This window comes from Mirounga leonina, unplaced genomic scaffold (assembly GCF_011800145.1).
Source record: "Mirounga leonina isolate KUSES-001 unplaced genomic scaffold, KU_Mleo_1.0 Mir_151, whole genome shotgun sequence".
Lineage (NCBI taxonomy): Eukaryota > Metazoa > Chordata > Mammalia > Carnivora > Phocidae > Mirounga > Mirounga leonina.
Genome location: NW_023270377.1, coordinates 46,953,265 through 46,980,781, shown reverse-complemented (window position 1 = coordinate 46,980,781; position 27,517 = coordinate 46,953,265). Strand labels below are relative to the sequence as shown.

Sequence of the window (27,517 nt, the reverse complement as noted above, 5' to 3'; positions counted from 1 at the left end):
AACTCAAATATATCCCTAATTGTGGTAATTCAGTGATTGTGGCAGCTCAGCAGAGAGAGCATTGGATCAAATATATTCATTAGCATTCACCCTCCTCCAGAACTATGATCTTCTCATATGTAAAATTATCTCTTTTTCTCTAGGAGCTGTAAACATCTTAGCTCAAAATTCAGTTATTTCACCTCAAACTTCACCCACAAGAAATTGTCCAAGATCTTCACAGTCTTATTTGGATCCTCCAAAAGATGAGGTATATAATATTTCTTTTGCTCCAAATGCAAGTAAAATAAATGAGATACAATCTTATGATCAGCATTGGTATAAAAATTTTCATTCATGAAGTGACCATACCAAACTGCTTCACTCCCTGAAATTAGTCATATCATAATAAAATTTTAATAGTCCTAGGATAATCTTTCTAAATATAGGCTACAACACTGTAATTCACAGTACATACCTGCAGCCTTCAGAGGAAGTATTAATTTGGCCTTTTATTGGGCTTTAACTAGTACTGATGGACTGTTCAGAGACCGTCATGCTATCTGTCCTCTTGGCTCTTGACCAGCCATCAGTTTTCTGCTATTGGAAAGTTACCAGCAAAAATTCAGGGTATGTCTTCTGATATAAATTAGATTTTTTTTTCTGTGAGTTGCCTACTTATTATAGATAGGAGTCAAAACCACATCATCCATTCCATTAGTAACACAGTGTTAACTGTTCAACTGTACTAAAGAGTTAACATGATTTGAAAATGGTAATTTATTAAGTTCTTTCCAAATGAATTCTACTTGATTAGGGTAGGAAGTGGCATAATTTTCTGTTTCTTCTAATGCATAATAATTGACAGACTGTGTAGTGCAGTTTTCTTATAAACATTTTACAGTTCAGTGTTCTACTATGTCATTTTCCATTTTACGTATGCTAAGAGTCAAAAAAAAATTTCTTACCAACTTCAATATTTAAAATCCTAATATTGCCCAACAGATTGCAAAAGCTATGTCCTTTACTAAAAAACAAACAAACAAACAAAAAACTCCTGTAAAAACAGTATCTAAGTTTTATTACTGACTTTTTTTGGTTAATGTGTGTATTATTAAATTTGCCACCTATCTTGATCTCAAATGAGTACAAAATGTCCAAAAATTCCTAATTTATTATAAGAAATAGCATGGCCATTTTATTATACTAAATATTACACTCTGCTTCCAACATGTACATAGCCTACCACTGTCAGAAAATGTATTTCTAGCGGTCTATGTTCAGCTCTCAGACCTGGGGGGCAAAAAAAAAAAAAAAAAAGCCTATTTATTTCACTGGATTTACCTCACCGAACATACTGAGTTCTTGAACAAGTCTAGAGTACCACATCCCTCTGTATTCAGAGAACCTGTTCTCTGCTCCAGCTCTACTTGAACTTTTCTCCTATTGTAGCTTTGTTAAAAAACATACCTATTCTTTTGTCCCACTGAGTTGATAAGCTTACTTACTATTCAGTGCATTCCACAGACAGTTAATTTTAGGATGCCAGTGAATACTACTGTGTAGGAAAGGGTTAACATAGCAGGCTTGAGACTGTTGTCAAGGTTGCCCTTTGGCTAGTGTTGGGGAAGTTAGCTTTTCTAACAGTCCCTAAGTGATAGGGAACTTTCCTGAGCTGAATGGATGGTGCACTATATTAATAGCAAATAATGTGATTTTTGCTGAACACCTGACTTCTTTTTAGGAGGTTAGAATTTTGATATGCACTAAGGCAGAGGGCGTCCTTATGACCAGCCTTCAATAAAGACTTTGAGTGCTGAGTTTCTAATGGATTTCTCTGGGCAGAAACACTGTACATGTTACTGCATTTTTTTTTTTTACTTGCTAGAGAAGAGAGCATGCTTAAGTGTGTCCTCTCACAGGAGGAGAGGGCATAAGAAAAACTATGCATGGATTTTTCCAGACTCAGCCTGTGTCTTTTCCCCTTCTTTATCCTTCAGTGTATCCTTTTACTGTAATAAATCTTAGATGTGAGTACAACTATATTCTGAGTCCCATGAGCCTTAGCAAATCACCAAATGTGTGGGCGGTCTTGTGGACCTCCCATGATACAACTGTGAACTTTTAAATTCTGTAAATAGATTTAACATAAACATCACAAAATGTGTGCATTTCTTAAAAACTGACAGTTAAGAGAAGCTCTCAAAATCTTAAATTTTCGTATTTTAAATATATAAGTAATAGTTGATGTTCAAATCCTGGAGGAAGAAAAATCCTTTGAGGATGTTTGTTTTGTTGTTTGGATTATGTAGAAGGAATTAAATGCTGATTGGAATGAAAGATCAAACAAGAGACCAAGCTACTTCTGTGAATCAGGTAAACATCAGTAACAGCTATTGAGTAAGTTATGCAATCTCTTAATTCACTTTTTCTACTAACATTTATTGAGCTCCTGCTTCATGCCTACTATAGTGCTAAATATTCCTTGAATGTTTGGTACAAATCACCAGGAAAATATTTAACCTGGTCCCGGATCTCTTAGTGCGAAAAAATTTAAAACTACAGATTAAATTAGATTTGAAACTATGTATTTTCTGTTTCTTTTTGAGTTTGTTTTCACAAGTTACACTTTTCTTGTAAATTTATTCATCTAAATTTTCAAATTTCTTGGCATCAAGTAATCATATGTCCTATCCACATGGATCAGATTATCAGAAGGCAGTATGGCATAATAGGTAGGAACATATATTCTGGCAAGACTACTTAAATCGAATCCACACTCCAACACTAAAAATTTATGTCTGGCCAAGTCATTTAATTTCTCTGTTCTTTGGCTTTTCCAACTATAAAATGAGAATATTACCTAATCCAAATTCACTGCCCATCTCTGGAAAGGCCAATCAAGAGATGAGTTTTGATTAGAAAGGAATTTGAGCTTTATTCAGGAGGCCTGAAATCTGGAAAGAGGCAGTCTCTTGTCTGAGGTTTCTGCCTGGCCATAAGATTTTTAAAGGGGTTTAATAAGTTAAGGGAGTACAGTAGTCTGTGACATTTTTTTTATTACCTGCAGACTCAATGATGTCAGCTAGAGTTATCTCGGAGCTCAGAAGTTGTGCAAGAAGTTCTAGTTCTTTTGTGTCCAGGGTGGGAGTTGTGCAAGTTCTAGTTCTTTTGTGCCCAGGGTGGGGGTTGTGCAAGAAGTTCTAGTTCTTTTGTGCCCAGGGTGGGGGTTGTGCAAGAAGGTCTAGTTCTTTTGTGTCCAGGGTGGGGGTTGTGCAAGAAGGTCTGGTTCCTTGGTACCCAGGGGTTGTGCAAGACTACTCTGTTTGTTCTGCAAAGGAGGGCAAGGTCTACAGATGCACAAAGGGAGGTCAGTCAAGTCATAGTGTGACCTTAAAAAAGAAAAACATTTTGCTAAAAGATTGTTGGGCTAATCAGTCCAGGTGGCTTCAAATAGGTTTCTGGCCTCTGTGGCCTGGAATGTTCTGGTCCTTCATTCCCCAAGGCCAGTGGTCTGCAGATCTCAAAGGAAGTAAATTAGTTCTGTTACAGATCAAGAACCTTAGGTCAGTAAGCAAGGAGTGTGTTAACTTGAAGCAAGTTAACCTTTAAGACTCGTTTGAGTGCTGTTACATGAACAGTAATAGTACATCATTCATATGATTCCTATGGCAATTCAATAAGTTAATATTTGTAAAAGTGCTTAGAATAGTGTGTGGCACTTAATTGGTGATATGTAAGAGATTTTGAAATGTACTGTAAAACAATGTGTAATATTTTTATTTTTTTATTTTTTTATTTTTATTTTTTTTTTAAGATTTTATTTATTTATTTGACAGAGAGAGACACAACAAGAGAGAGAGAGAGCACAAGCAGGGGGAGAAGGAGAGGGAGAAGCAGGCTTCCCACAGAGCAGGGAGCCCGATGCGGGGCTCGATCCCATGACTCTGGGATCACGACCTGGGCCGAAGGCAGATGCTTAACGACTGAGCCACCCAGGCGCCCCTATTTTCATTTTTTTAAAATCCTATCTAAATTCCCTCCCCTCTGGAACCCTCAGATTGTTTCCCGGAGCCCATAGTCTCTAAATTCCAATTTTGTGTTACTTTGTATTTAGAGATTAGTTTTAAAATTTCAAGCATATTGGATTTCTAGTTTCCTTTTTGTTATTGATTTCCAATTTAATTGCTTTGTGGACTGACAGCATGGCCTTTATGATACCAGATTTTTGAAATATCTGCAAAATTGCCCTATTGGCTTAGCACACATGATTAATTTTGTACATGTTCTGTGTGGTTGAAAATAATAAATATTATCAATTTGGTGGTGCCATGTTCTAAATATTTCCATTCAATCAAGATGTTGAATTGTGTAGTTCAAATATTCTATATACTTTTATTTACTCTGTTCTAAAAATCATTGGGAATGATTAGTTATCAACTCCTCCATATAGTTCTGTCCATTTTTACTTTTTAATTCTTGGTCTGGGTTACTCGGCACATCCAGGACTATCCTGGTGAATTGAGGGCTTTTTTTTTTTATTTAAATTTCAGTTAGTTAACATACAGTGTAATATTAGTTTCGGTTGTAAAATTGAGTTTTTTATTATTATGTATGGATCTTTATCATAAGTGATGCTTTTTGTCTCAAATTTAGTAGGTCCGACAATAATATGGCTATATCAGCTTTGTGTCTTAGTATCTTTTTATGTATAGATGTGGCTTTTGTAAGCACTCTACACCTGCATTATCTTGTTTTATTTTTATTGAGTCTAGGAATTTGACTACTAATTGAATTTAAGGCATTTACACTTATGTTAATTAAAACCTTGGAATATTTCTAATGCCTTATTGGTGCTCTTACTTTGTTCTGCTTTTTTATATTTCCCTTCAATTTCTCCTTTCTTGATTTCTTTTAGAGTATTAAGCTTATTTTTTTATTATGTAAGTCACCATATAGTACATCATTACTTTTTGATGTAGTGTTCCATGATTCATTATTTGCATATAACACCTAATGTTCAACATGTGACTTCCTTAATACCCATCACTGGGCTACCCTATCCTCCCACCACCCTCCCCTCTGGAACCCTCAGATTGTTTCCCGGAGCCCATAGTCTCTCATGGTTCGTCTCCCCCTATGATTCCCCCTCCTTCAGTTTTCCCTTCCTTCTCCATGCTATTCCTTATGTTCCCCATATGAGTGAAACAGTATGATAATTGTCTTTCTCTGCTTGAGTTATTTCACTTAGCATAATCCCCTCCAGTTCCACCATGTCGATGCAAATGGTGGGTATTCATCCTTTCTGATGGCTAAGTAATATTCCATTGTATATATGAACCACATCTTCTTTATCCATTCATCTGTTGAAGGGCCTCTCGGCTCCTTCTGCAGTTTGGCTATTGTGGACATTGCTGCTATGAACATCGGGGTGCATGTGCCCCTTCTTTTCACTACATCTGTATCTTTGGGGTAAATACCCAGTAGTGCAATTGCTGGCCATAGGGTAGCTCTATTTTTAACATCTTAAGGAACCTCCATACCGTTTTCCAAAGTGGCTGTACCACCTTACATTCCCATCAATAGTGTAAGAGGGTTTCCCTTTCTCCACAACCTCTCCAACATTTGTTGTTTCCTGCCTTGTTAATTTTTTACCATTCTAACTAGTATAAGGTGTTATCTCAATGTGTTTGTTTGTTTCTTTTTTTTAAGATTTTATTTATTTGACAGAGAGAGATACAGTGAGAGAAGGAACACAAGCAGGGGGAGTGGGAGAGGGAGAAGCAGGCTTCCCCCTGAGCAGGAAGCCCGATGTGGGGCTCAATCCCAGGACCCTGGGATCATGACCTGAGCTGAAGGCAGACGCTTAACAACTGAGCCACCCAGGCACCCCCTCAATGTGGTTTTGATTTGAATTTCCCTGATGGCTAATGATGATGAACATTTTTTCATGTGTCTATTAGCCATTTGTATGTCTTCTTTTGAGAAGTGTCTGTTCATGTCTTCTGCCCAGTTTTTTACTTGATTATTTGTTTTTTGGGTGTTGAGTTTGAGAAGTTCTTTATAGATCTTGGACATTAGCCTTTTGTCTGTAGTGTCTTTTGCAAATATCTTCTCCCAGTCCGTGGGGTGCCTCTTAGTTTCGTTGACTGTTTTTTTGCTGTGCAGAAGCTTTTTATCTTGATGAAGTCCCAAAAGTTCATTTTTACTTTTGCTTCACTAGCCTTTGGAGACGTGTCTTGAAAGAAGTTGCTGTGGCTGATGTTGAAGAGGTTACTGCCTATGTTCTCCTCTAGGATTTTGATGAATTCCTGTCTCACATTGAGGTCTTTCATCCATTTTGAGTATATCTTTGTGTATGGTGTAAGAGAATGGTCAAATTTCATTCTTCTGTATATAGCTGTCCAATTTTCCCAGCACCATTTATTGAAGAGACTGTCTTTTTTCCATTCAATATTTTTTCCCGCTTTGTCAAAGATTAGTTGACCATAGAGTTGAGGGTCCATATCTGGGCTCTCCATTTTGTTCCATTGGTCTATGTGTCTGTTTTTGTGCCAGTACCATGCTGTCTTAGTGATCACGGCTTTGTAATATAGCTTGAAATCAGGCAATGTGATGCCCCCAGCTTTGTTTTTCTTTTTCAACATTTCCTTGGCCATTTGGGGTCTTTTCTGGTTACATACAAATTTTAGGATTGTTTTTTCCAGCTCTTTGAAAAATGCCAGTGGTATTTTAATAGGGAGGCGTTTGAAAGTGTAGATTGCTCTGGTCAGCATACACATTTTAACAATGTTTATTCTTCTGATCCATGAGCATGGAATACTTTTCCATCTTTTTGTGTCTTCTTCAATTTCTTTCATGAGTGTTCTGTAGTTCCTAGAGTATAGATTCTTTACGTCTTGGTTAGGTTTATTCCAAGGTATCTTATGGTTTTTGGTGCTATTGTAAATGCAATCAATCCCCTAATTTCTCTTTCTACAGTTACATTGTTAATGTATAGAAAAGCAACTGATTTCTGTGCATTGATTTTGTATCCTGCCACATTACTGCATTGCTGTATGAGTTCTAGTAATTTGGGGGTGGAGTCTTTTGTGTTTTCCACATAAAGTATCATCTCATCTGCGAAGAGAGAGAGTTTGACTTCTTCTTTGCCAATTTGAATTCCTTTTATTTCTTACTGTTGTCTGATTGCTGTTGCTAGCACTTCTAGTACTACGTTGAACAATAGTGGTGAGAGTGGGCATCCCTGTCATGTTCCCGATCTTAAGGGAAAAGCTCTCAGCTTTTCCCCATTGAGAATAATATTCACTGTGGGTTTTTTATAGATGGATTTTATGAAATTGAGGAATGTTCCCTATATACCTACACTCTGAAGAGTTTTAATCTGGAAAGGAATTTTGTCAAATGCTTTTTCTGCATCAATTGAGAGGATCATATGGTTCTTGTCTTTTCTTTTATTAATGTGTTCTATCACATTGATTGATTTGCAAATGATGAACCACGCTTGCATCCCAGGAATAAATCCTTCCTGGTCGTGATGGATAATCCTTTTAATGTACTGTTGGATCCTGTTGGCGAGGATCTTGTCAAATATTTTGGCATCCATATTCATCAGGGATATTGGTCTGTAATTCTTCTTTTTGATGGGGTCTTTGCCTAGTTTTGGGATCAAGGTAATGCTGGCCTCATAGAACAAGTTTGGAAGTTTTCCTTCTGTTTCTATTTTTTGAAATAGCTTCAGAAGAATAGGTAATATTTCTTCTTTAAATGTTTGGTAGAATTCCCCTGGGAATCCATCTGGCCCTGGACTCTTGTTTTTTGGGAGGTTTTTGATTATTGCTACGATTTCGTGACTGGTTATTGGTCAAGTCAGATTGTCAATTTCTTCCTGTTTCTGTTTTGGTAGTTTATAAGTTTCCAGGAAGGCATCCATTTCTTCCAGGTTGCTTAATTTATCGGCATATAGTTGCTAATAATAATTTCTAATAATTGTTTCTGTTTCCTTGGTGTTAATCATGATCTCTCCCCTTTCATTCATAATTTTATTAATTTGGGTCCTTTCTCTTTTCTTTTGGATAAGTCTGGCCAGAAGTATCGATCTTATTAATCCTTTCAAAGAACCAGCTTCTAGTTTCGTTGATCTGCTCTACTGTTTTTACGGTTTCTATTTCATTGATCTTTGCTTTAATCCTTATTATTTATCTTCTCCTGCTTGGTTTAGGTTTTATTTGCTGTTCTTTCTCCAGTTCCTTTAGGTGTAAAGTTAGCTTGTGTGTTTGGGATTTTTCTACTTTTTTGAGTGAGGCTGGATGGCTATTTATTTCCCCCTTAGGACCACATTTGCAGTATCTCATAGGTTTTGGACTAATGTGTTTTTGTTCTCATTGGTTTCCATGAGTTGTTTAAGTTCTTCTTCAATTTCCTGGTTGACCCAAACATTTCTTTAGCAGGATGGTCTTTAGCTTCCATATGTTTGAATTCCTTCCAAATTTTTTTCTTGTGATTGAGTTCCACTTTCAAAGCACTGTGGTCTGAAAATAAGCAGCGCATACTCTCAGTCTTTTGGTATCAGTTAAGACCTGACTTGTGATGCAGTATGTCGTCTATTCTGGAGAAAGTTCTGTGTGCATTTTGAGAAGAATGAGTATTCTGTTGCTTTAGTGTGGAATGTTCTGTATGTATCTATGAAGTCCATCTGGTCCAATGTGTCATTCAAAGCTCTTGTTTCTTTGTTGATTTTCTGCTTAGATGATCTGTCTGTTGCTGAGAGTGGAGTATTGAGGTCTCCTACAATTACTGTATTATTATCAATATGTTTCTTTATTTTGGTTAACAGTTGGCTTATGTAGTTGGCTCCTCCCATGTTGGGGGCTTAGATATTTATAATTGTTAGATCTTCTTGTTGGATATACCCTTTAAGAATGATATAATGTCCCTCTGTATCTCTTAATACAATCTTTAGCTTAAAATCTAATTTGTCTATTATGAGAATTGCTACCCTGGCTTTCTTTGAGGTCCATTGGCATGAAGAATGATTCTCCATCCCCTCACTTTCTGTCTGGATGTATCTTTAGGTTCAAAATGAGTCTCTTGTAGACAGCATATGGATGGGTCATGTCTTTTTATCCAATCTGCACCCTTGTGCTGTTTCATGGGAGCATTTAAACTGTTCATGTTGAGAGTGACTATTGAAAGATATGATTTTAGTGCCATCCTATTGCCTGTGAAGTCCCTATTTCTATAAATTGTCTCTGTAAATTTCTATTCTATATCACTTTCTCCTTTTATAGAATCCCCTTTAATATTTCTTGCAGGGCCAGCTTAGTGGTCACATATTCTTTCAGTTTCTGCCTGTCCTGGAAACTCCTTGTCTCTCCATCCATTCTGAATGACAGCCTTGCTGGATAAAGTATTCTTGGCTGCATGTTATTCTCATTTAGTACCCTGAATATGTCTTGCCAGCCCTTTCTGGCTTGCCAGTTCTCTTTGGACAGGTCGTATGTTATTCTGATGTCCTTCCCTCTGTACATAAGAAATCTCTTCCCCCTAACTCCTTTCAGGATTGCTTCCTTGGTTCTAAGATTTGTGAGTTTTACTATTATATGTTGGGGAATTGATCCTTCTCATTGATCTTGGGAAGGATCCTCTCTGCCTCATGGATGCAAATGCTTGTTTCATTCCCCAGATTAGGGAAGTTCTCAGCTATGATTTGCTCAAATATATCATCTAGTCCTCTCTCTCTCTCCACTCCCTCAGGGATCCCAATAATTCTGACATTGGAACGTTTCATGGTGTCATTAATCTCTCTCAGGCTGATCTCTTCAGCTTTCAGGAGTTTATCCCAGGCCTCCTGGCTTCCTTCTTTTCTATCATCTTATCTTCTAGCTCATCAATTCATTCTTCAGCATCTTTTACCGTGGCTGTCAGAGTATCCAGTTTAGACTGCATCTCATTCATGTATTTTTAAGTTCAGCCTGATTAGATCTCATTTCTGCCTTTAAAGATTCTATATTGTCACTAATATTTTTCTCAAGCCTAGATATCGACTTCATAATTGCTACTCTGAAGTCTGTCTCTGACATCTTGCTTATATCCATATCCATTAGGTCTGTGGCAGAGGCCATAGTCTCTGATTCTTTTCTTTGTTGGGGGTTCACACTCTTAGTTGTTCTGTTGATGAGTGGTTGAGGGAATGTAAAGAGCCCAAAGTATTAACCACAACCAAAGCAAGATGCACCCATTTTATAGGGACCCTAGTGCTGTCATCCTCTTGTTCTTCCACCCTGTCTTCTTCTGGGGGAGGGACCTGCCGTGCTGTTTCATGCAACCCTGCTTGGGCAGAGTTGCCCTGCCCCTGTTGGGGGGGGGGGTGCTCAGTGGAAACCAGTTTTTTGAGCTTTTGCAGCTTTATGAGTCTCTTCTGTCTCTTCCAAGAGTCAAAGCAAAAATCACCATACCCAAACCTATGACCCAGAGCGGAGAAATTGTATTCTGCTCTTCACTGAGCCCTCCAGGACACAGAACCTCCATTTCTGTCTGCACTGCTAAAAACTGCAGCCTCCCTTGTGGTGCGCCCCACAGCAACTCTCTCAGAGGTAGATCACAGGGCCTGGTGTGTCTCTGCCCTTTGTGCTTCTAAAACCAGGAGCTGCCTCAGTTCATGCATGCACCCACAGCTCCTGGATCCTGTCTGGGGGCTGCACTAAAGTCCTTTCCCTGCCACTACCGGTCTGTGAGTCTGTGCCCGGTCCCCCGCTGGGGACGCTTTTGTTCTCTGGTGTTATATCACCTTCCCAGCGCCAGCTTATGGCGGCTCCCTCCCCCTTCTGTTTATTTTCTGATACCTGCCTGCAGAATCATGGCTATGCCCTTCATACCTCACAACTGCCAGAGATTTTCTGCTTGTAGAGATCCAGATATATATTCTTACATCTCAGGCTGATTTCTTGGGTGTTCAGAATGGTTTGGTAGATATCCAGCTAATTTCAGGGGACTGGTTGAAATAGGGCCCCCTACTCCTCTGCCATCTTGCCTCTCCTAAGCTTATTTTTAATCCATTTTTCTCTCTGCTGTTTTAGAAACTGTATGCTATGTATATTCCTTTTGACAATTACCTTTGAATTTTGCATGTGTGCTTAAAGTAAAAGTCAAAGTTAAAATAATTAACTTCTAAATAACTATTTCATATCATATTTAACCAATAGTTTAGTTTTGATTTTTTTACCAGCTAAATTAAAATTCTGATTTTTATACAGTCAGGTTTTGGTTATATTTGTCCATGTTTACCAGTATTTTTTTTGTTCACCATTCCCTTTTGCATTTCATACTTTCTAGAATCACCTTCATTCTTCCTAAAGTAAATCCATTCTTTAGAAATGTCATTAGTAAATGAATTTGGGGAGTAAATCCTCAGATTCTGTTTGATAAAACTCTATTTTACCATGTTCTAGGATATAATTATGGCTGGGTATACAAGTCCTTAAGGACAGCTATTTTTTCTTAGCACTGTAAAGATATTGTTTTACTTAAATGTTCTACTTTTTCTCTATTTAATAATTCCTGCATAAGTGATTCTCCCCCTCCCCTCCCCACACACACCTCAGTCTGCTTTTAAGGTCTTTCTTTTATTTTTCTTTAGTATTATTATGGTGAACAGTTCTGGACAAGTTTCAGCTATTTTTCCTCTCCTGTATTGCCTCTCCCCACTTTCTTTATTATTTTCTTCTAAAACTCCAGTTATGTATATTTAGACCTCCTTTTTTTCTTCTACATCCTTTAACAACTATCATATTTTCCATTTCTCTGTGCTGCATTCTGGTTAATTTCTTCAAATTTGTCCTCCAAATGACCAATTCTTTCTTCAGTTTATCTAATTTACTATCTTATCAATTCAATGCATTTTGAAATTTCTCTGATTAAACAAACATTATATATATATATATGCATATATATATAATTTCTGAATAGTTATTTTTCAAATTTGACTGGACTTTTTTGATAAGTTCTTGTTCCATTCCTATGTTTTCCAATCCCTTCTTTATATATTTATACATATAAGATACACTTTTTAAATATTCTCTATCTGGTAATTCAAATATCTGAAATAGTGATGTCTAATTCTAATGCTTTTTTTTTCCTGCTAATAGTCACGGGATTTGTTTCTTCATATTTGTCTGTGTGTGTGTGTGTGTGTGTGTGTGTGTAGGGGGCATTATTGTTATATGTAAGCTCATTTTTGACAGAAATGTATCATTGGGAATTCTATATTTGGATAGTGTGTGTTGCTCTATAGAAACTCAAATTCAACACATTAAATATGTACAGTTCTTTGAGTACCAATTATACCTCTATAAAGCAGTTTAAAAAATTTCCATATGCTTCTGCTAGGCATCTGGAAGAGGTATAAACAAGGTTCATTTTAAATTAATTTCTCACTTGGAGTTTTATGACCATATAGATTTGAACCTCAAAGTCATATTGGAATTCATAATCACAGATTATCTCTTAAAAGAGATTTTTATTTTTTTCCTCTTATTCTTCTATCCACAGCTGTAGCCAAGACATAGTTTATTTGTGCTGCTACCTCTGAGGCATGAGTTTTTTTGTTTTTGTTTTTGTTTTTAGACAACCCTTCAACCAAGGGTGTAGCTCTTTGGCATCTAGTATATTTTTAGAGGCTCTTACTTAGTTTTGATTCCCAATTTTGTTTGTAGGTATTGCCAATGCTCACAGAGCAAGCATCAGCTTCAAAACTTGCTTACCACTCTAGATTTGTGTTATTACAAATTTTTTACTCTCAAAGATTTCTCTTAATGTGTTTGAAAGCTTAGCTGCTTTTAAGAGGGTAGTTTAAATTATTTATATAGAATTCTAGGCAATTTTTTTAGATATCTACTCCAGCATATTAATGGCAACAGAAAAGCTTTTTTTTTTTTACTTTGCTTTTAAAATAGTATTATTTTCACACTTAATTTCTCAGATCTGTGCACTCTTAATTCCAGTTACTTCTACCAAACTGAACATACACAAAAACGTATCTATAAAAACAAACTCAAAATGGTTCACAGGATTTAAGTAAGACATTTTATACACATCGTTAGTACCTATTGGTTACTCATTTGCTGGAAGAAACAAGAGTTACCATCTAAACTTAACTTTGAACTAGTTCTAATTACTAATACTACTTTCTGAAATTAGGACAATCTTTTTGTCTAAAACTTTTATTCATTTGTGTTTTTGCATAATTGACATACACCAATTCAGTATGCCTGTAGAGATGTAAGATGTACTGCAGAAAGACTTCCTATATCACTTCAATCCTGAATATTTACCAAAATTCAGCAATAGAATCTTGCTGGATTATATACAAAGCAAGTTAGATAATATTCAAGTAGGAGATTAATGGCAGACAAATCAATGAATAAATGTTGAGGAACATATTAATTAAATAATGGATTCAACAAACAAATGTTACTGAATACTTACTGTGTGTTAAGTGCTGAAGATATAGTGGTAAATTTATTTCATAGTCAGGAAGACAGAAAAGTAAACATTTAATTATGATATAACATAATGAGTTTTGTAATAGAAACATGTGTAGAATGCTTCAGGGGCACTAAAGAAGGATATTTATTTACTTAGGCAAGGCTTTCTAGTGGAATTAATACAAACTGAGTGAAGCCTAAAAGATGAGAAGTTAAAAAGAAGGCATAGGGTGCTCCAGACAAAGGAAATGGCAAAAACAAAGGCCCAGAGACATGGAAAACATGATATATTTAGCAAATTATATCATTCTGTGTCTACAGACCATAGATTATATATGAATAGATAGAGACTAGCCAGAGTAGACACTGCAGAGGTAAGTGAGAACGTCAGATTGTATGGTATATTTTATGCCTTCCTAAGGAATTTGGGCTTCATTGTGGAGAATCTCTGGAGGCCTTTAAACAAGATAGTACCAAAGAATAAAGATCTACTAAAGAATATTAATTTCCATTTCACAAATTGCTGGGGAAGAATACAAACTAATTACAATTTTCCTTTTCTAATAAATAGGACCTCAGATTCATGCCACAGCCCAGGGTACTTTCCCTTCTCGTGCTTTCTCAAATACGTAAGTATCTAAGAAAATTAATGTGTAAATATAAATTAATATTTTAATAATTACATGAGTGCTATTCAAAAGCAAATGATTACATGGAATCCTCTAGTAGTTCCACTTGGATTTAGTGAAACTTCTGTCTTTTGCAAACTCTCAGCACTAAGCTTAAATTGTAAAGCAGACAAAGGGAATGTTTTTCCTCTTCCTTCCCTGTTTCCTTATCCCCACTGTGGTTCTACACTTCCCCCTTCACTTCAGAGTCTTCAACCATGTTCAAGTATATCCTACCATAATCCGTCCTCTTCAAGAGTTTTCCAGCATCTGGACCTTGTTCCTTTGCTTTTATCACCTTTGAAACATTTACCATTTCTTTTTTTTTTTTTTAAGATTTTATTTATTTATTTGACAGAGAGAGACACAGCGAGAGAGGGAACACAGGCAGGGGGAGTGGGAGAGGGAGAAGCAGGCTTCCCACCGAGCAGGGAGCCCAATGCGGGGCTCGATCCCAGGACCCTGGGATCATGACCTGAGCCGAAGGCAGACGCTTAACGACTGAGCCACCCAGGCGCCCCACATTTACCATTTCTTAGGCCTTTTGAGATTATTGGCTTCCCAAGGATGGTAAGTTAGTTTACTGCAAATATTGATGACTTAATCAATTATTCTCCTAACGGGTATTTGCAGTATAACCTCAAATAATAACCTCTGAGGATGGAAATTGCAAGTCTCTGAAGAAGAAATTTGGGGGGCCTGAGGGATTTTTCATTCCTCAAACCTCAATGGCCACCTATTCTGTTGGTGGTTATGTATGATTTTCTCAACTCTAGGGGGAAAAAACCAAATGTCCACGATATACTTTAGAAACCACAAATCCCTATGAAAATGGTAGGTCAAAGTTAAGAGATGTATGGTGGTAAAGGGTATCAAAATATTCAGATCAAACTTCCTTGGAGGAAGTATCTTCTTTTAGGACTGATGGCTGTCAATTTAACTGACTTACTGAGAGTTCATAGGATATGTAGCACTATAATAGATGCAGAAGGAAGAAAACTGATGAGTTCAGTTTAAAGTACAAAGTGGAGGAATGATGATCATGTGTAAATAATACTATTTTTATTTTACTTGTTGAATAAATACATTTTTATTTATTGGAAATATAAATACTTGCCTCTTCATTAAATAGGTTAGAAGACGCTCATAATAAAGTCTTAATTCCTGCCTCTTCATTTTCTCCCACCCAAGATTACAGAACCACAGAATCATTTGAATGTTTCATAGCAAATATTTTGGGTACTCTTTCATTAAAAATCTTAGCTCAGCTAAGATGATTAACTCTAGGCATGGCCTGGAGCTTCTTCACCAGTCCCTCCCAAACTGACGGGAATAAAATACTTTTAGTTTCATGTACCCATTCTAACCTCAGGTCAGAGTACAAATAAAACACAACTAACAATACTTTCCAGTCTGATTCTTCCCATCATACACATATCCCATTCCTCATGTTCTAATTTAACTCCAGATTTCATAAGACTTTATGATAGAATCATCACATCTGATATACTGTCCACCTCATCTTCCCTCTCTTTCTTCTATTGTTTAGTTCTATTTTTTTCTAATGTTAATACAAAAGGCATACAGAAAGTTTATAAAATAGACATGGAAATTCAGGAACAAGAGAATGAAGACAAATCAAATACCATAGCAGTGGGGGTAAACAGAGTTGCAATAATTATGTCCTGCACTTAGATAATGAGTAAGTTCATATTATTGGATGGAAGACATAAGGAGTAACAAAGTGAAGAAGGTAGTAAGTCTGCAGCTGTGCAGACTGTGGTCAGGAATTTGTAGTTTATTTGTAGTTTATTTAATGGGTGGCATTCTGATGGTTTGGCATTCTGATGGTTTGGAGAGTCATAGACAACTCTAATAGAAATATATAAGAAAAATTGAAGGCAAGAAACCAGGAATCAGTTCTAGAAGCCCATATTAGTGACCTGCACAAAGGCTTCATTTTGTATTAGAGATTAGGCCTAGATCCAAAAGACTTTAAGTGGGAATTTATTTATCAAACATTTATTAAGAAACTTCTATGTTCAAAACATAATGCTAAATGTTAGGCAGATACCACAATGAACAAAGCCATGCCCCTGTGATTGAAAGGTGTTGCTTTTCAAGGATACCATGGAGCTGGAGAAAGGGGATAGAAATAGGGCAAGTTAAAACCCCACAAGGCTCACTGTTTTTACCTAGATCAATCATTTTTCTTGAATAAACATTCTCTGGAATGCTGAAAGCCTTTGGTTAATTTTCAGAGTTCAGAAAACTAAAAAAAAAATGGCTATAAAAGCATTTATTATAAAATTATAAAAGAAATTTTTTTTGCCAGTTTTCCCATTGCTTTTATGGAAGAGTAAGTTTTCAGAGCTCCTTACTCTGCCTTTTTCACTGATATCATACTTTTATGGTTATTACAACTGTTGAAAGTGGTCTTCATTAAAGCTTTCTGTTATTTGGTCAATTTTATTAAGTCTTTGCTCTTTGGATCTATATGCATGCCTTGGGGCAGAGAGCCTATTGCGGACAGTTATCAGTCAATAGGTTGGGCTCCTTGAGTTCCATTTGGTACCTACAGTATAATGTGAAGAGAATAGAAAAAATGAATCTGGGAGAGTTAGATTGCAGAATGTCTAAAAGAAGAAAATTATGCTTAGGTTGACCTGAGAAACCAGATCCTGAAAAAATAAAGGTTCTAATCTAAATATGGGTTGTTACTACCAAGCCTAATTTCTGAGCTGAAACGAGTGAAGATGGGGTTTTTTTGCTTGTTGTTTTGTTTTGTTTTGTTTTGTTTTTCTGCCAAGATTTAGGATGTAATTCTCAGTCTTGCTGTTTCTCGTGATTGAATTTTAGACTTTAAAGGGGAAAAACTGAATGTTATAATGTATATCACAGGCCTACAAAAATGAAAAAGGAATGTCAATTTTCTTTTAAGAAAGTAGGAAGAGGATTGAAATATATGAGAGTATCATATATCTGATTATAAAGAGCCCATGTTGAAATTTATGAAAGTATCACAATATGGTCTTTGATCTGACTTTATTAACTATTTGTTTTTTCTATAATTCTCATTATTTTCTTTTATTTGTTACAATTTAGAAACTATGTTTTGTTTTGTTTTTTATTCTTATGTTAATCCCCATACATTACATCATTAGTTTTAGATGAAGTGTTCCATGATTCATTGTGCATAACACCCAGTGCTCCATGCAGAATGTGCCCTCCTCAATACCCACCACCAGGCTAACCCATCCTCCCACCCCCCTCCCCTCTAGAACCCTGTTTGTTTTTCAGAGTCCATCGTCTCTCATGGTTCGTCTACCCCTCCGATTTCCCCTTAGTGTGTGTTGATAAATAATTCTTTTTTTTTTTTAAGGTTTTATTTATTTGACAGAGAGAAAGACAGCCAGAGAGGGAACACAAGCAGGGGGAGTGGGAGAGGGAGAAGCAGGCCTCCCGCGGAGCAGGGAGCCTGATGTGGGGCTCGATCCCAGGACTCTGGGATCATGACCTAAGCCGAAGGCAGACGCTTAATGACTGAGCCACCCAGGCGCCCCGATAAATAATTCTAATTAGAACACATGATAGAATATCTTCATATGAAGAAAAGGTCTCCATCTAAATTAGTATTGCATATGGCTAGGAACCTATTATTTTAACCCATAGTTACTGAATATCATGCACATATTCCCTTCCTGCTGTTTGGTGAAAGTGTAGGTGGGACCATGGGATTTAAAAGGGTAAGTAAATGATTATCAGAAAGCTCTGGTCAAATACTTTGCCTCATGGTACCTTTTAGCAGACAGAAAGGACTAGCCCACCCTCTCCCTCCAATTCTGTGTCCTCCCCCAGAGAACCACAAAGCAGGCTTGACAAAGGTGGCTCAGAATTGGACTTTTCAGATAGACATATTTTTTATGCAGCAGCTACAATTCTGTTCTTCCAAGCAATAAAGTATGTGAGTATCAAAGGAGCAGGATAAATTGGGGGGGGGGGGGGGGGGTTGGACAAAAAATAAAGTTTATTCTTCCTTTTGAATTTCTGTAGAAAAACTCTCAGATATAAAGAAAAGAAACAGATGATTCAATGATTAGAAATTTTGGAAAAAGTTATATAAATTCTTGACCCTAGGTAATAACTAAATGCTCAACCTTTCTTGACTTTACAGAGAACAGAACCTCCTACAAAATTGCTTGCAAGAGAAAGTATGTATCATAAAATCCATTGATAAAGTAACATTTTTATGGTACTTTCTAATGTATCATAGTAGAAAAAAACCGTGAATCAAATAATGAGTAATCATCTATCGATATTAGTCTATCTCTTTGACTTTTTTTTCTTTAAAGTTTACTTTCAGTTAATTCTTAAATTTTGCAGTGATCTAAAGTTCTTATCAAAAATAATGCTGGCCCTTCAGGAAGAAGTCTCATGGGCACAGAAATGTGTGGAATGACATTAAAGGACCTAGCCATCATAACAGCATCAAATACACAAACTCATTTTATCATGGGAAGCCATTAGGTGACATGGCTTTGCAGACTTGGCTGATGAGCTGGGATGCCTGGGTCTGGCTCTAGCCATTTTAGTGAGAAGTGACCTGGTCACCTAAGAATGTCACATAAAAAAGTACCTTGTCACCTATGAGCTGAGACTTGGAACAGACAGATAAGATGGTCCAACTTACAAAGCCCAACTTTGGAATTAAGACCAGTCAGGAAAGACAAAGGTGTTGGAGAACAACACATACTCTGACATACTTTTTCACATGGACACTTATTCAAGTCATAGAATGTGTAGCAAATATAAAAGCTTTGATTCAAGGGAATATTTCTCAGTTTAATATTAAAATGGAAAGCAACTGAAAACTAGGTTCTAATTACTACATTTCACCACACAGAAAACTTAAGGAATATCTCTCTTTCATATATCAATATTGGTAACTTTCACACCTAGCCTTAGCGTAACAATGTAGTTTTTTTTAGTATCTCTGGTAATAAGAAAAATAATATATATTGAATGTCTTAGTTTATATGTGCTGTAGTGGATTAGAACAATTGCTTTTTCTGTTAAATTTTAGATTTTATTTTTAAAATGTTTGATTTAGGATGTCATTATATAAAACAAGTATTTTATAACATATGCTGTCATCCAAAATGTTTTCAAACCACTAGCCATTGTACAATAAAGGAAAAAAATATATTAGGAGACTCGTGAATTACAGCAAGATAGAATTGCTTTTCCTAAGGTGCCTCCACTCTAAAATGTGTAAAGAGAGTATGTTACATAGGTGTTAAATTTTCTTTGGATGTTTGCCTGAAATGTGAATATTTCCATGTTAATTTAAGGTAATATTTTGGGTATGAATAGCCCCATTATAGGAATCATTGTTTAACCTGGTGCCTATATACCAGACGTCCAGGCTTTGCTGCCAATTACTCATATTTACAGCCTTTATGTCTTAAGAGTAATAACAATTTAAAAACAGACTATTCGTTTATTATAGGCAAAAGGATTTTTGCAAGCCCAAAATTAATTTTCAGTAAATAAGAAGTGGTTTATAGAATTCTACAGATGCACTGTTTCTACTTTTGGTCCAGTTTAAGCTGTGACATCACCAATGACTGCTAAGAAAATGGTTTTCCAAATCTGGCCCCTGTATTTCTATTTCTGGCTCAAAAGGAATTCAATTTCCCTACCCTTGTTCCTCGCTCCTGATTCTTTTTTTTTTTTTTAAGGGTCTAAAGCAAATTTTTTTTTTTAAAGATTTTATTTATTTATTTGACAAAGAGAGACACAGTGAGAGAGGGAACACAAGCAGGGAGAGTGGGAGAGGAGAAGCAGGCTTCCCGCTGAGCAGGGAGCCCGATGCGGGGCTCAATCCCAGGACCCTGGGACCATGACCTGAGCTGAAGGCAGCCGCTTAACGACTGAGCCACCCAGGTGCCCCGCTCCTGATTATTTTAAACCCCAGTCTAGGGGGAGCCCCTTGTTGCTATCTTAACTAATTTGTTCCTTCATTTCACCATCTTTTTTCAGCCTTCCTATCTAAAACAGTTTGCACTGATACTCTCTTGTTGACTACAAAGCCAGTTGGTCTCCATAAGCATTAACTTTTTTGTTGCCTATTAAATAACTTTTAATAGCTGCACTGATTTCCATATATACAAATCATAGGTTCTCCTCTGCAGCAGAGAATCAGAAGAGATGGCTTATTTTTCATCCTTACATCTTAGCTAGACAGATGCCTCTGAAGGCACCCAAATGTTCTGACCACATCTGTTTTGAGAAATACTTTGTAATAAATAATCTGGCATATTATTAAATAATATCATTGGATTGTAGACACTGTTTCTTCTTGCCAAAATTTGCATGTTCTTTGGCTAGACAGCAATTTGGTAATTTTTTTTCTATTTTTACCAAAAAGTCATTTATCTCAGCAACGAATGTTGGGGAAAAACAACAAAAAACTTGGAGAGAATGTGAATCAAACAGAAATTTATAAAAACTATTTTACTATAGTACAGAGTAAACCAACTTGAAAGTAATCCAAAATTCTTTTTTTTTTTTTTTAAGATTTTATTCATTTACTTGACAGAGAGGGAGAGAGAGACAGCTAGAGAGGGAACACAAGCAGGGGGAGTGGGAGAGGGAGAAGCAGGCTCCTGGCCAAGCAGGGAGCCCGATGCGGGGCTCGATCCCAGGACCCTGGGATCATGATCCGAGCCGAAGGCAGATGCTTAACGACTGAGCCACCCAGGCACCCCAGTAATCTGAAATTCTAAATAAATTCTTTACTGTGTTCTCTTTATAACCCATATGATGGTATCCAGTTAGGTACTGTTTGATGTAAAAAATTAAATGTTACCCTCTGTCCCAGAATATAATAAGTTGTTACATGAGTTTCTCTTCATTCCTTCTTGCCTCTTTTCCAGGTAACTTCTGAAGAACTGAATAGTATAATTCAGAATATAATGACCTGGGTTGTAGCTACAGTGACCAGTATATTATACCCAGCCATCACAAAGTATGAAGAAAGGTTGCGAACTAAAGCATATCCAGTGTCTGATGACTCCATCCTCTCTTCAGAGAGTTCAAGTTTCTGTAGCACATGCAGTGAAGAGTTTACATATGGAAGCTACACATCTGCCACAACTAAAACATTTCGGAGAGAGCCCTGTGCATTTACAGTTGACCTATCAGTAAGGCGACCAACCACACCTTTAAAACCACCTTCTGCCCATGTGGAAAGAACAACTGTGGGTAAAACATATCACGTGGAAAGACAAGCTGTATCACCTGAACTCAAATATAATAAAACCAGTATGACATATGCATATCCTAAGCTCAGAACTTGTAAATCTGATAGTCACCTTTTAGCATCATTTGAAACAGGCACAAAAAAATCTAAGGATGCCACCACTGAAACAGATGGCTTAGAGAGTCCACTGTTTCCTGATCAAAAAGCCAAAGCCATGAATGAAATGAAGAATTTAAAGAATGTTTTTGTTAACTTTAAATGTCACTTAAAAGGGGAAACTGAATTGATTTTAGAAAGTATTTTTCAAGAAATAATGTCTGATTTAACGCAGGCCATTCCTTCTATTTCTTCTGTTACTGCTGAAGTTTTTGTTGACGAGAGTGAACCTGAAAAAGGAGACTTGCCTTCCAATGTTGATATCTGCTCAGCAGCTTCAGAGATTGTGGAGAGTATGCTTGAGAAGCTACAATCTGCAGTTGAGAAAAAATGTGTTGAGATATTTTCACAAGAAGATCTGCCAGTTGACATTAAACCAAGCTTACCACCCAGTAAAGAATATCTCAGTCCATCAAATGGAAAATCTTTAAAAGCTTCACTGCCTTATAATTTGGAACCCATGTGTGATATTGCTGAGGATATGGTACATGCCATTTTAGAAAAGCTGATGACTCTTGCATCTTGTAAGCAAAATGAACTTCCTTATCTTGAAGATGCAATTAAACTTTCTGATCAGCAACCTATGACAGACCCAACATACATGTCCCTCAAAAGAGACAACAAAAAGAAATGTGGTCCTGAACCTGATGCAGCTAATTTAATTGTTAAAGATCAAATACAAAATTTAATGTCAAATATTTTTTCCCAGTCCTCTTTGGTTGGATATATAGAGGAAGCAATCAGCACTATACTAGAATATGTACAAACTGAACTTAATAACGAGAGACTTACTGCATCTGAAGAAACAGTAGTACTCCTTCAGCTTCTTGATGATATCGTCACTCAGCTACATCAGGAGCCAGTAAAAGCAGATGTTCAAAAATGCAGACACTCTAGACCAAGAAATCTTTCTGACACTGAAGAAAAGTACAGACTTACTGGCACTAGATTATCTAATGGTCCTAGGTCTAGAAGATCATTTCCACCTATTAATGTTCCTGGCATGGTCCTTTATTCTGAAGATGATAATGAAGAAATAGACAAAATTGTGAAGAATGTGCTTGATTCATCTTTCAAAGATGAAAAGCCAAAATCACAGAAACAAGTTCCTGAGAATTGGTTTACAAAAGGAAACACCAGTTTTGAATATAAAAGAAATAGCAAACCACCTGCAAATGCTGCTTCTCGAAGAAGCAAAGTTGCATTTTGTGATGGGGGTTTAAAGACTGAGCTACCATCTTTTAATAATAAAGAAATTTTAAAGGGAAAACCCTGTTTGAATAGAGACATTTTGATTTTCAGCCAAGATCAAAAGCATCACATACAAAAGGCTTCAGAAAACATAGTTAAAAGTATTTTAACAGAAATGCTCAAGGACCTATCTTCTGTTCTGCCTGGTCACTTAGACAATAAAACTGGCAAAGAAGCTTCAGTTCTTATTTCAGAAAAATCTCAAGGACTGTCACATCAAGAATGGATGGACCAGATGTTCTCTGTGTCAGAAATTAGTGCAGTGGCTCAAGAAATAACAGATGCTTTGTTAAATATACTTCATAAGGCTTCAAGCTGCATTCCCAATATCACTAAAGGTTCCATTTCATCATCAGTTCAAACTTCTCTAGGTAGTTCTGATACTCCACACCTGGTCAAAGAAGCACCAAATAAAAAGTCATTAAAAGTATGGTTTGACAGTGAAAAGAAAGTGAAATATTTATCTTCATTCAATGTAGATCCTGCAAAACCTTCTGTGTTAAAATCTGAAAAAAGTGAACCTCAACCTATAGATGACATTACTGATAAGATCATTAATACAGTGTTTAAAAGGCTGAAGTCATTCTTTTGTCCAAAATTGCAAATGGGCTTCAAACCTTCAATTGTGGAGCAATCTTCATTACAATCTCAACTTAGTACTTACACAACTAAAGTGGTAAACATTGTTTTGCATGCTATCCAGAATGAACTAGAACTCAATAAGAGAAGCCTAAACTGTAGGGAAATAGACCATACCAAATCCCTTACAGGTAAAGGGTTTTTTACTGACACTGATAAATTAGAATCTCTTGTCTCAGTTATGGAATCTCCATTATTAACTTATATTTATGAAATGTTATCAAGTGGACATTATGATCAACGCAATATATCACTCCCTTCAGATAAGCCAAAGCCTGCAACTTCATATGGATCTGACAATGTTGATAAACAAAATGGTTTGCCAAGTAGGCAGGATAAAAAATCTTTTCACAAATATTTGGCTACTCCATGTGCCCTCCATAGTGTTGTAAATGGAAAAGATCTCAAAGACAATGCTAGATTGCAAGTGTTAGACAGTATTGGGGAAACACTATATGAAATGTTATGTAAGCTCATAGGAGCCCATCAACACCATCAGCCATCTTGTAGTAAACCAAACAGAGAAAAGAATGAAAATCCTGAAATGGCTACTACATTGCAGTCTAATATTCAGCTCATTTCCAAAACAATTTTTGAATACATCCTTGCAAAATTATGTAGTGTTGATATAGATACCAGTTTTGCAAGTTCTGGATTTAAAGCCGTCTCAGAGTCTCTTGATATCGACAACCTATCATTTGCTTCAATTATTGAGGAAATGGCCAAATGCACTAACATAATCTCCAGCATAGTTTCCAGGATGATTCAGGAGGGTAATAAAGAGGTGACAAAAAATAAAGAAAAAACTATTGCTCCCGTGTCCTCCAAAACAGGGAGCACAAAAGAAATACATCCAAATGAACTGAAAGCTCTAGCTTCAGATATTCTAAATATGGTTTTTGCTAAACTGAAAGGGTTCGCTAACGGAAATTTAGAAACTCTGGGTTCTATTACTTATGGAAATGAAGAAAGCAATAAGATAGACTTGGAATATGAAAGTCCCAGTATTTTCACAGACACACATGAGAAACTATTGCAGTCTGCTTTATACATGAATGCAAAGAAGATATCAAGTACTATTTTGAAAGCTATTCAAACAGAATTAAATATGAACTCATTAGATTTGAGGACAAGTGTAAATACCCCACCACCTGAGAAACAAATGCTTAAGAATATAGTCAACTTAATTTTAGATGCAGTATCCTCAAATATGTTTAATGAAACTGAATCTGAAAAGGAAGGCATTGAAACTTATCGATACAGGCCAACCTATGGAAATTTTCTTCCTGGAGGCGCTGAATCAGATTCATTTCTAGAAGATGTCTCACATACAGAGAAAGAATTCACTGGGGAGAGAACATTACTAAGAGAAGAAGCTAAATCAGATTCTCTTAAACAATGGGTTCTAGAAAGAACCTTAAACAAAATTGAAGTGAAACTCAAAGAACCACAGAAATCTCCAATTGTTCCCATTATAAGAAATATTTTGAATGAAATTTTTCAAAATGCTTTGGTCAATCAATTAAATGTGCTTTCTCTCTCCCACTCTCATTTAAGTGGCATCGTTCACAATGTTGATGAGCCAATTCCTCAAACATCTGTTCAATTTATAGATAAAATGATAGGTCCTTTAGTATCTGAAGCAGATGTAATCATAGTGGCAGATGATGTTGTTAGAACTGTATTTCATAAACTTTACTTGGCTGCTATGCCGGAAAGAAATGCAAGTGAAAATTGGTATAAAACCACCACCTTTAGAGCAAATGTTTCTTTACATGAACGCACCCATGGAGGGAAGTCCTCTGTTACTGTGCTAGACAAGAACCCATGTACTCTTAAGTCCAGATTCAATGTTGACAAACAGGCCAAAGTAAATGTAGTTGAAGATATTGTACAGGCAATATTAACAAATTTAGAGACTTTTGCTACTTCCAAAGTAAAATCTCTCTTTTGTCCCCAAATCAACTTTACCGTTCCAGTGGCTTTACCTATTCAGCAGGATAAAAGTGCCTTAAGCAAAGCATTATCAGCCAAAGATTTGTATTCTGATGATCAATTGTCCTCTTGCTCAGTGGATCATATTACATCAGAAAAGACCAACTCAGTGTGTCAACTCTCTTTGAATAAATTAAATACATATGCAACAGAAGTGGCTAGAAAAATTTTACAAGGAATCAAACATGAATTAGATAGAGAAAGGGAAAGTCCCTTCTTAACTCATAACATTGTGGTTTCTGAAAGTATTGCAAGTCAAGTTGTTAAAACAGTGTTAGATATTGTATCGTCTAAAGGCAAATGTGACAAAAACAATTCTGAGAAAGAGATTAATTCAGATCAACAAGAAGGTATTATTAAAAAGCTGTTTAATAAGACTGAATATAGAAAAGTGCTTCAGTTTCAAATACAAGATATCATTGAAGGTATCTTATGTGATATTTATGAAAAAACACTGTATCAAAATAATCTATCATGTGCCAGATCCACTCTGAAATATAGCATAGCTGGGAAACATTCCGGAGCAAATCCTGAAATATTCATCAAGGGTGCAAATAAAATTATTCCAAAACTTTCAGTTCCTAAATCAGATGTCATTTTGATATCTAATGATATAGTGGATATTGTTCTTCATAATCTCAGTTCTGCTGTCATGCTTAGCATAAATGCAAAAAATCCTACTTCTGCAAGATTGCCCCTGATCTTTGGTGACATATTTTCAAAAGCAGAATATCAACAGCCTCCTCTTGTGGGGTCAAAAAGTGGAAGAAAAACAGAGTATTTGCCATCCTTAAGAAGTCTGAAATCAGTTTATGCTGATGATTGTCAGATAACTACAGTAGAGAAAGAAGATGCCAAGAAATTTCCTGACCCATGTGAGGAAAATGCTAACTTCATTACTAAAAATATTTTCAATCGGTTAGAAGCTTTTGCCACAGAAAGAATAGATTCCTTAATTACTCTTGCTTTCCAGTCTAAAGAAAAGTCAATTGCTAGCCTGGAACTGGAAAATTATAAACAAGATGATAGCATCTTTCATGAATCAAGCCAAGTGGAATCAAATGTGAATGTCCTGAAAACATCCACTAAAACAATCCTCAGCCAAGAGCTCCCAGATTCCACTTTTGCAAGTTACAAAGAAAATCTTCGCTCCACAATTCATCTCTCACGAGCTAGTCTTAAGGAATATGCAGACATCATTGCCAGTGCCATTTTGAAACTTATTAAAAATGACTTAGACTTAGAAATTCAAAAGATGTATCCATATCCAAACAACATTTCATTCCAAGAAAATATCATCGTGACTGGAATTGTCAACAGTATTTTAAAGAGTTTATATGATAAAAGATCTGCAAAGGAAATTAATGTTTACTCAAAAGACATTCCTAAATTATTTTCACACCTAACTGTATCAAATGAAATATCGCTGGGACAAAGAGAGCAGGAAAAAAACAAATTATCTCGGTTTTCAAAATATCCAATGGAACAAAACCAAATAACATTGGAAAAAGAAAGCCAGAGAATTATTTTGGAAGAAATATTTATGAGAAAAAGAGAATCAAAACAAAAAGAAAAGACTGCATTGCTCAGTGCAGTGGAAGAAGTTTTAACTAAAGTGCATCAAAGAATAATGGAAATCATAGGCCATTTGCCTCCATTTAATGAAATCCCCCACTTAATATCTAACTCTAAAATTAAAACATCAGACATAACGCAAAAAAACTTCTTTCAATCACAGATTAACAGTGTAGCAAATGACATAGTTGAAAGTGTTTTGGGGAAAATGTACTCTATAGTTGTTACATCATTAAATGAAAGCAACAAAAAAGTAGAAGCATCCGACAATGATACCTTGTCTAAGAAAGCAGCCTGCATCAAAGAAACTAAACAACCAGGAAAAGGAAGTAATCCCCCCAGAGATGTGATACCACAGGTTTATTCTCATGCAGGCAGTCGAAATGTCTCTCTATTAGAAAACAAATTTTTGCAATATTCACCATTGCAAGTGGGGAAGGATTTAGTCCAAATGGTTCTTAATAAGATTATAAATTTTGCCTCAATTTATCTAGAAGAGACTTTGT

At 36.2% G+C, this 27,517-nt stretch overlaps 1 protein-coding gene across 1 annotated transcript in view; it reads left to right on the top strand.

Moving 5' to 3' along the window:
• The window catches only part of FSIP2 (fibrous sheath interacting protein 2), a 106,656-nt gene that overhangs the window by 32,276 nt on the left and 46,863 nt on the right, over positions 1-27,517 (top strand). The window contains exons 12-16 of the mRNA XM_035007578.1: positions 144-250; positions 2,292-2,355; positions 14,035-14,092; positions 18,306-18,342; positions 21,070-27,515. Coding sequence (XP_034863469.1) covers positions 144-250; positions 2,292-2,355; positions 14,035-14,092; positions 18,306-18,342; positions 21,070-27,515 — 6,712 coding nt within the window. The remainder of the gene's footprint in view (positions 1-143; positions 251-2,291; positions 2,356-14,034; positions 14,093-18,305; positions 18,343-21,069; positions 27,516-27,517) is intronic.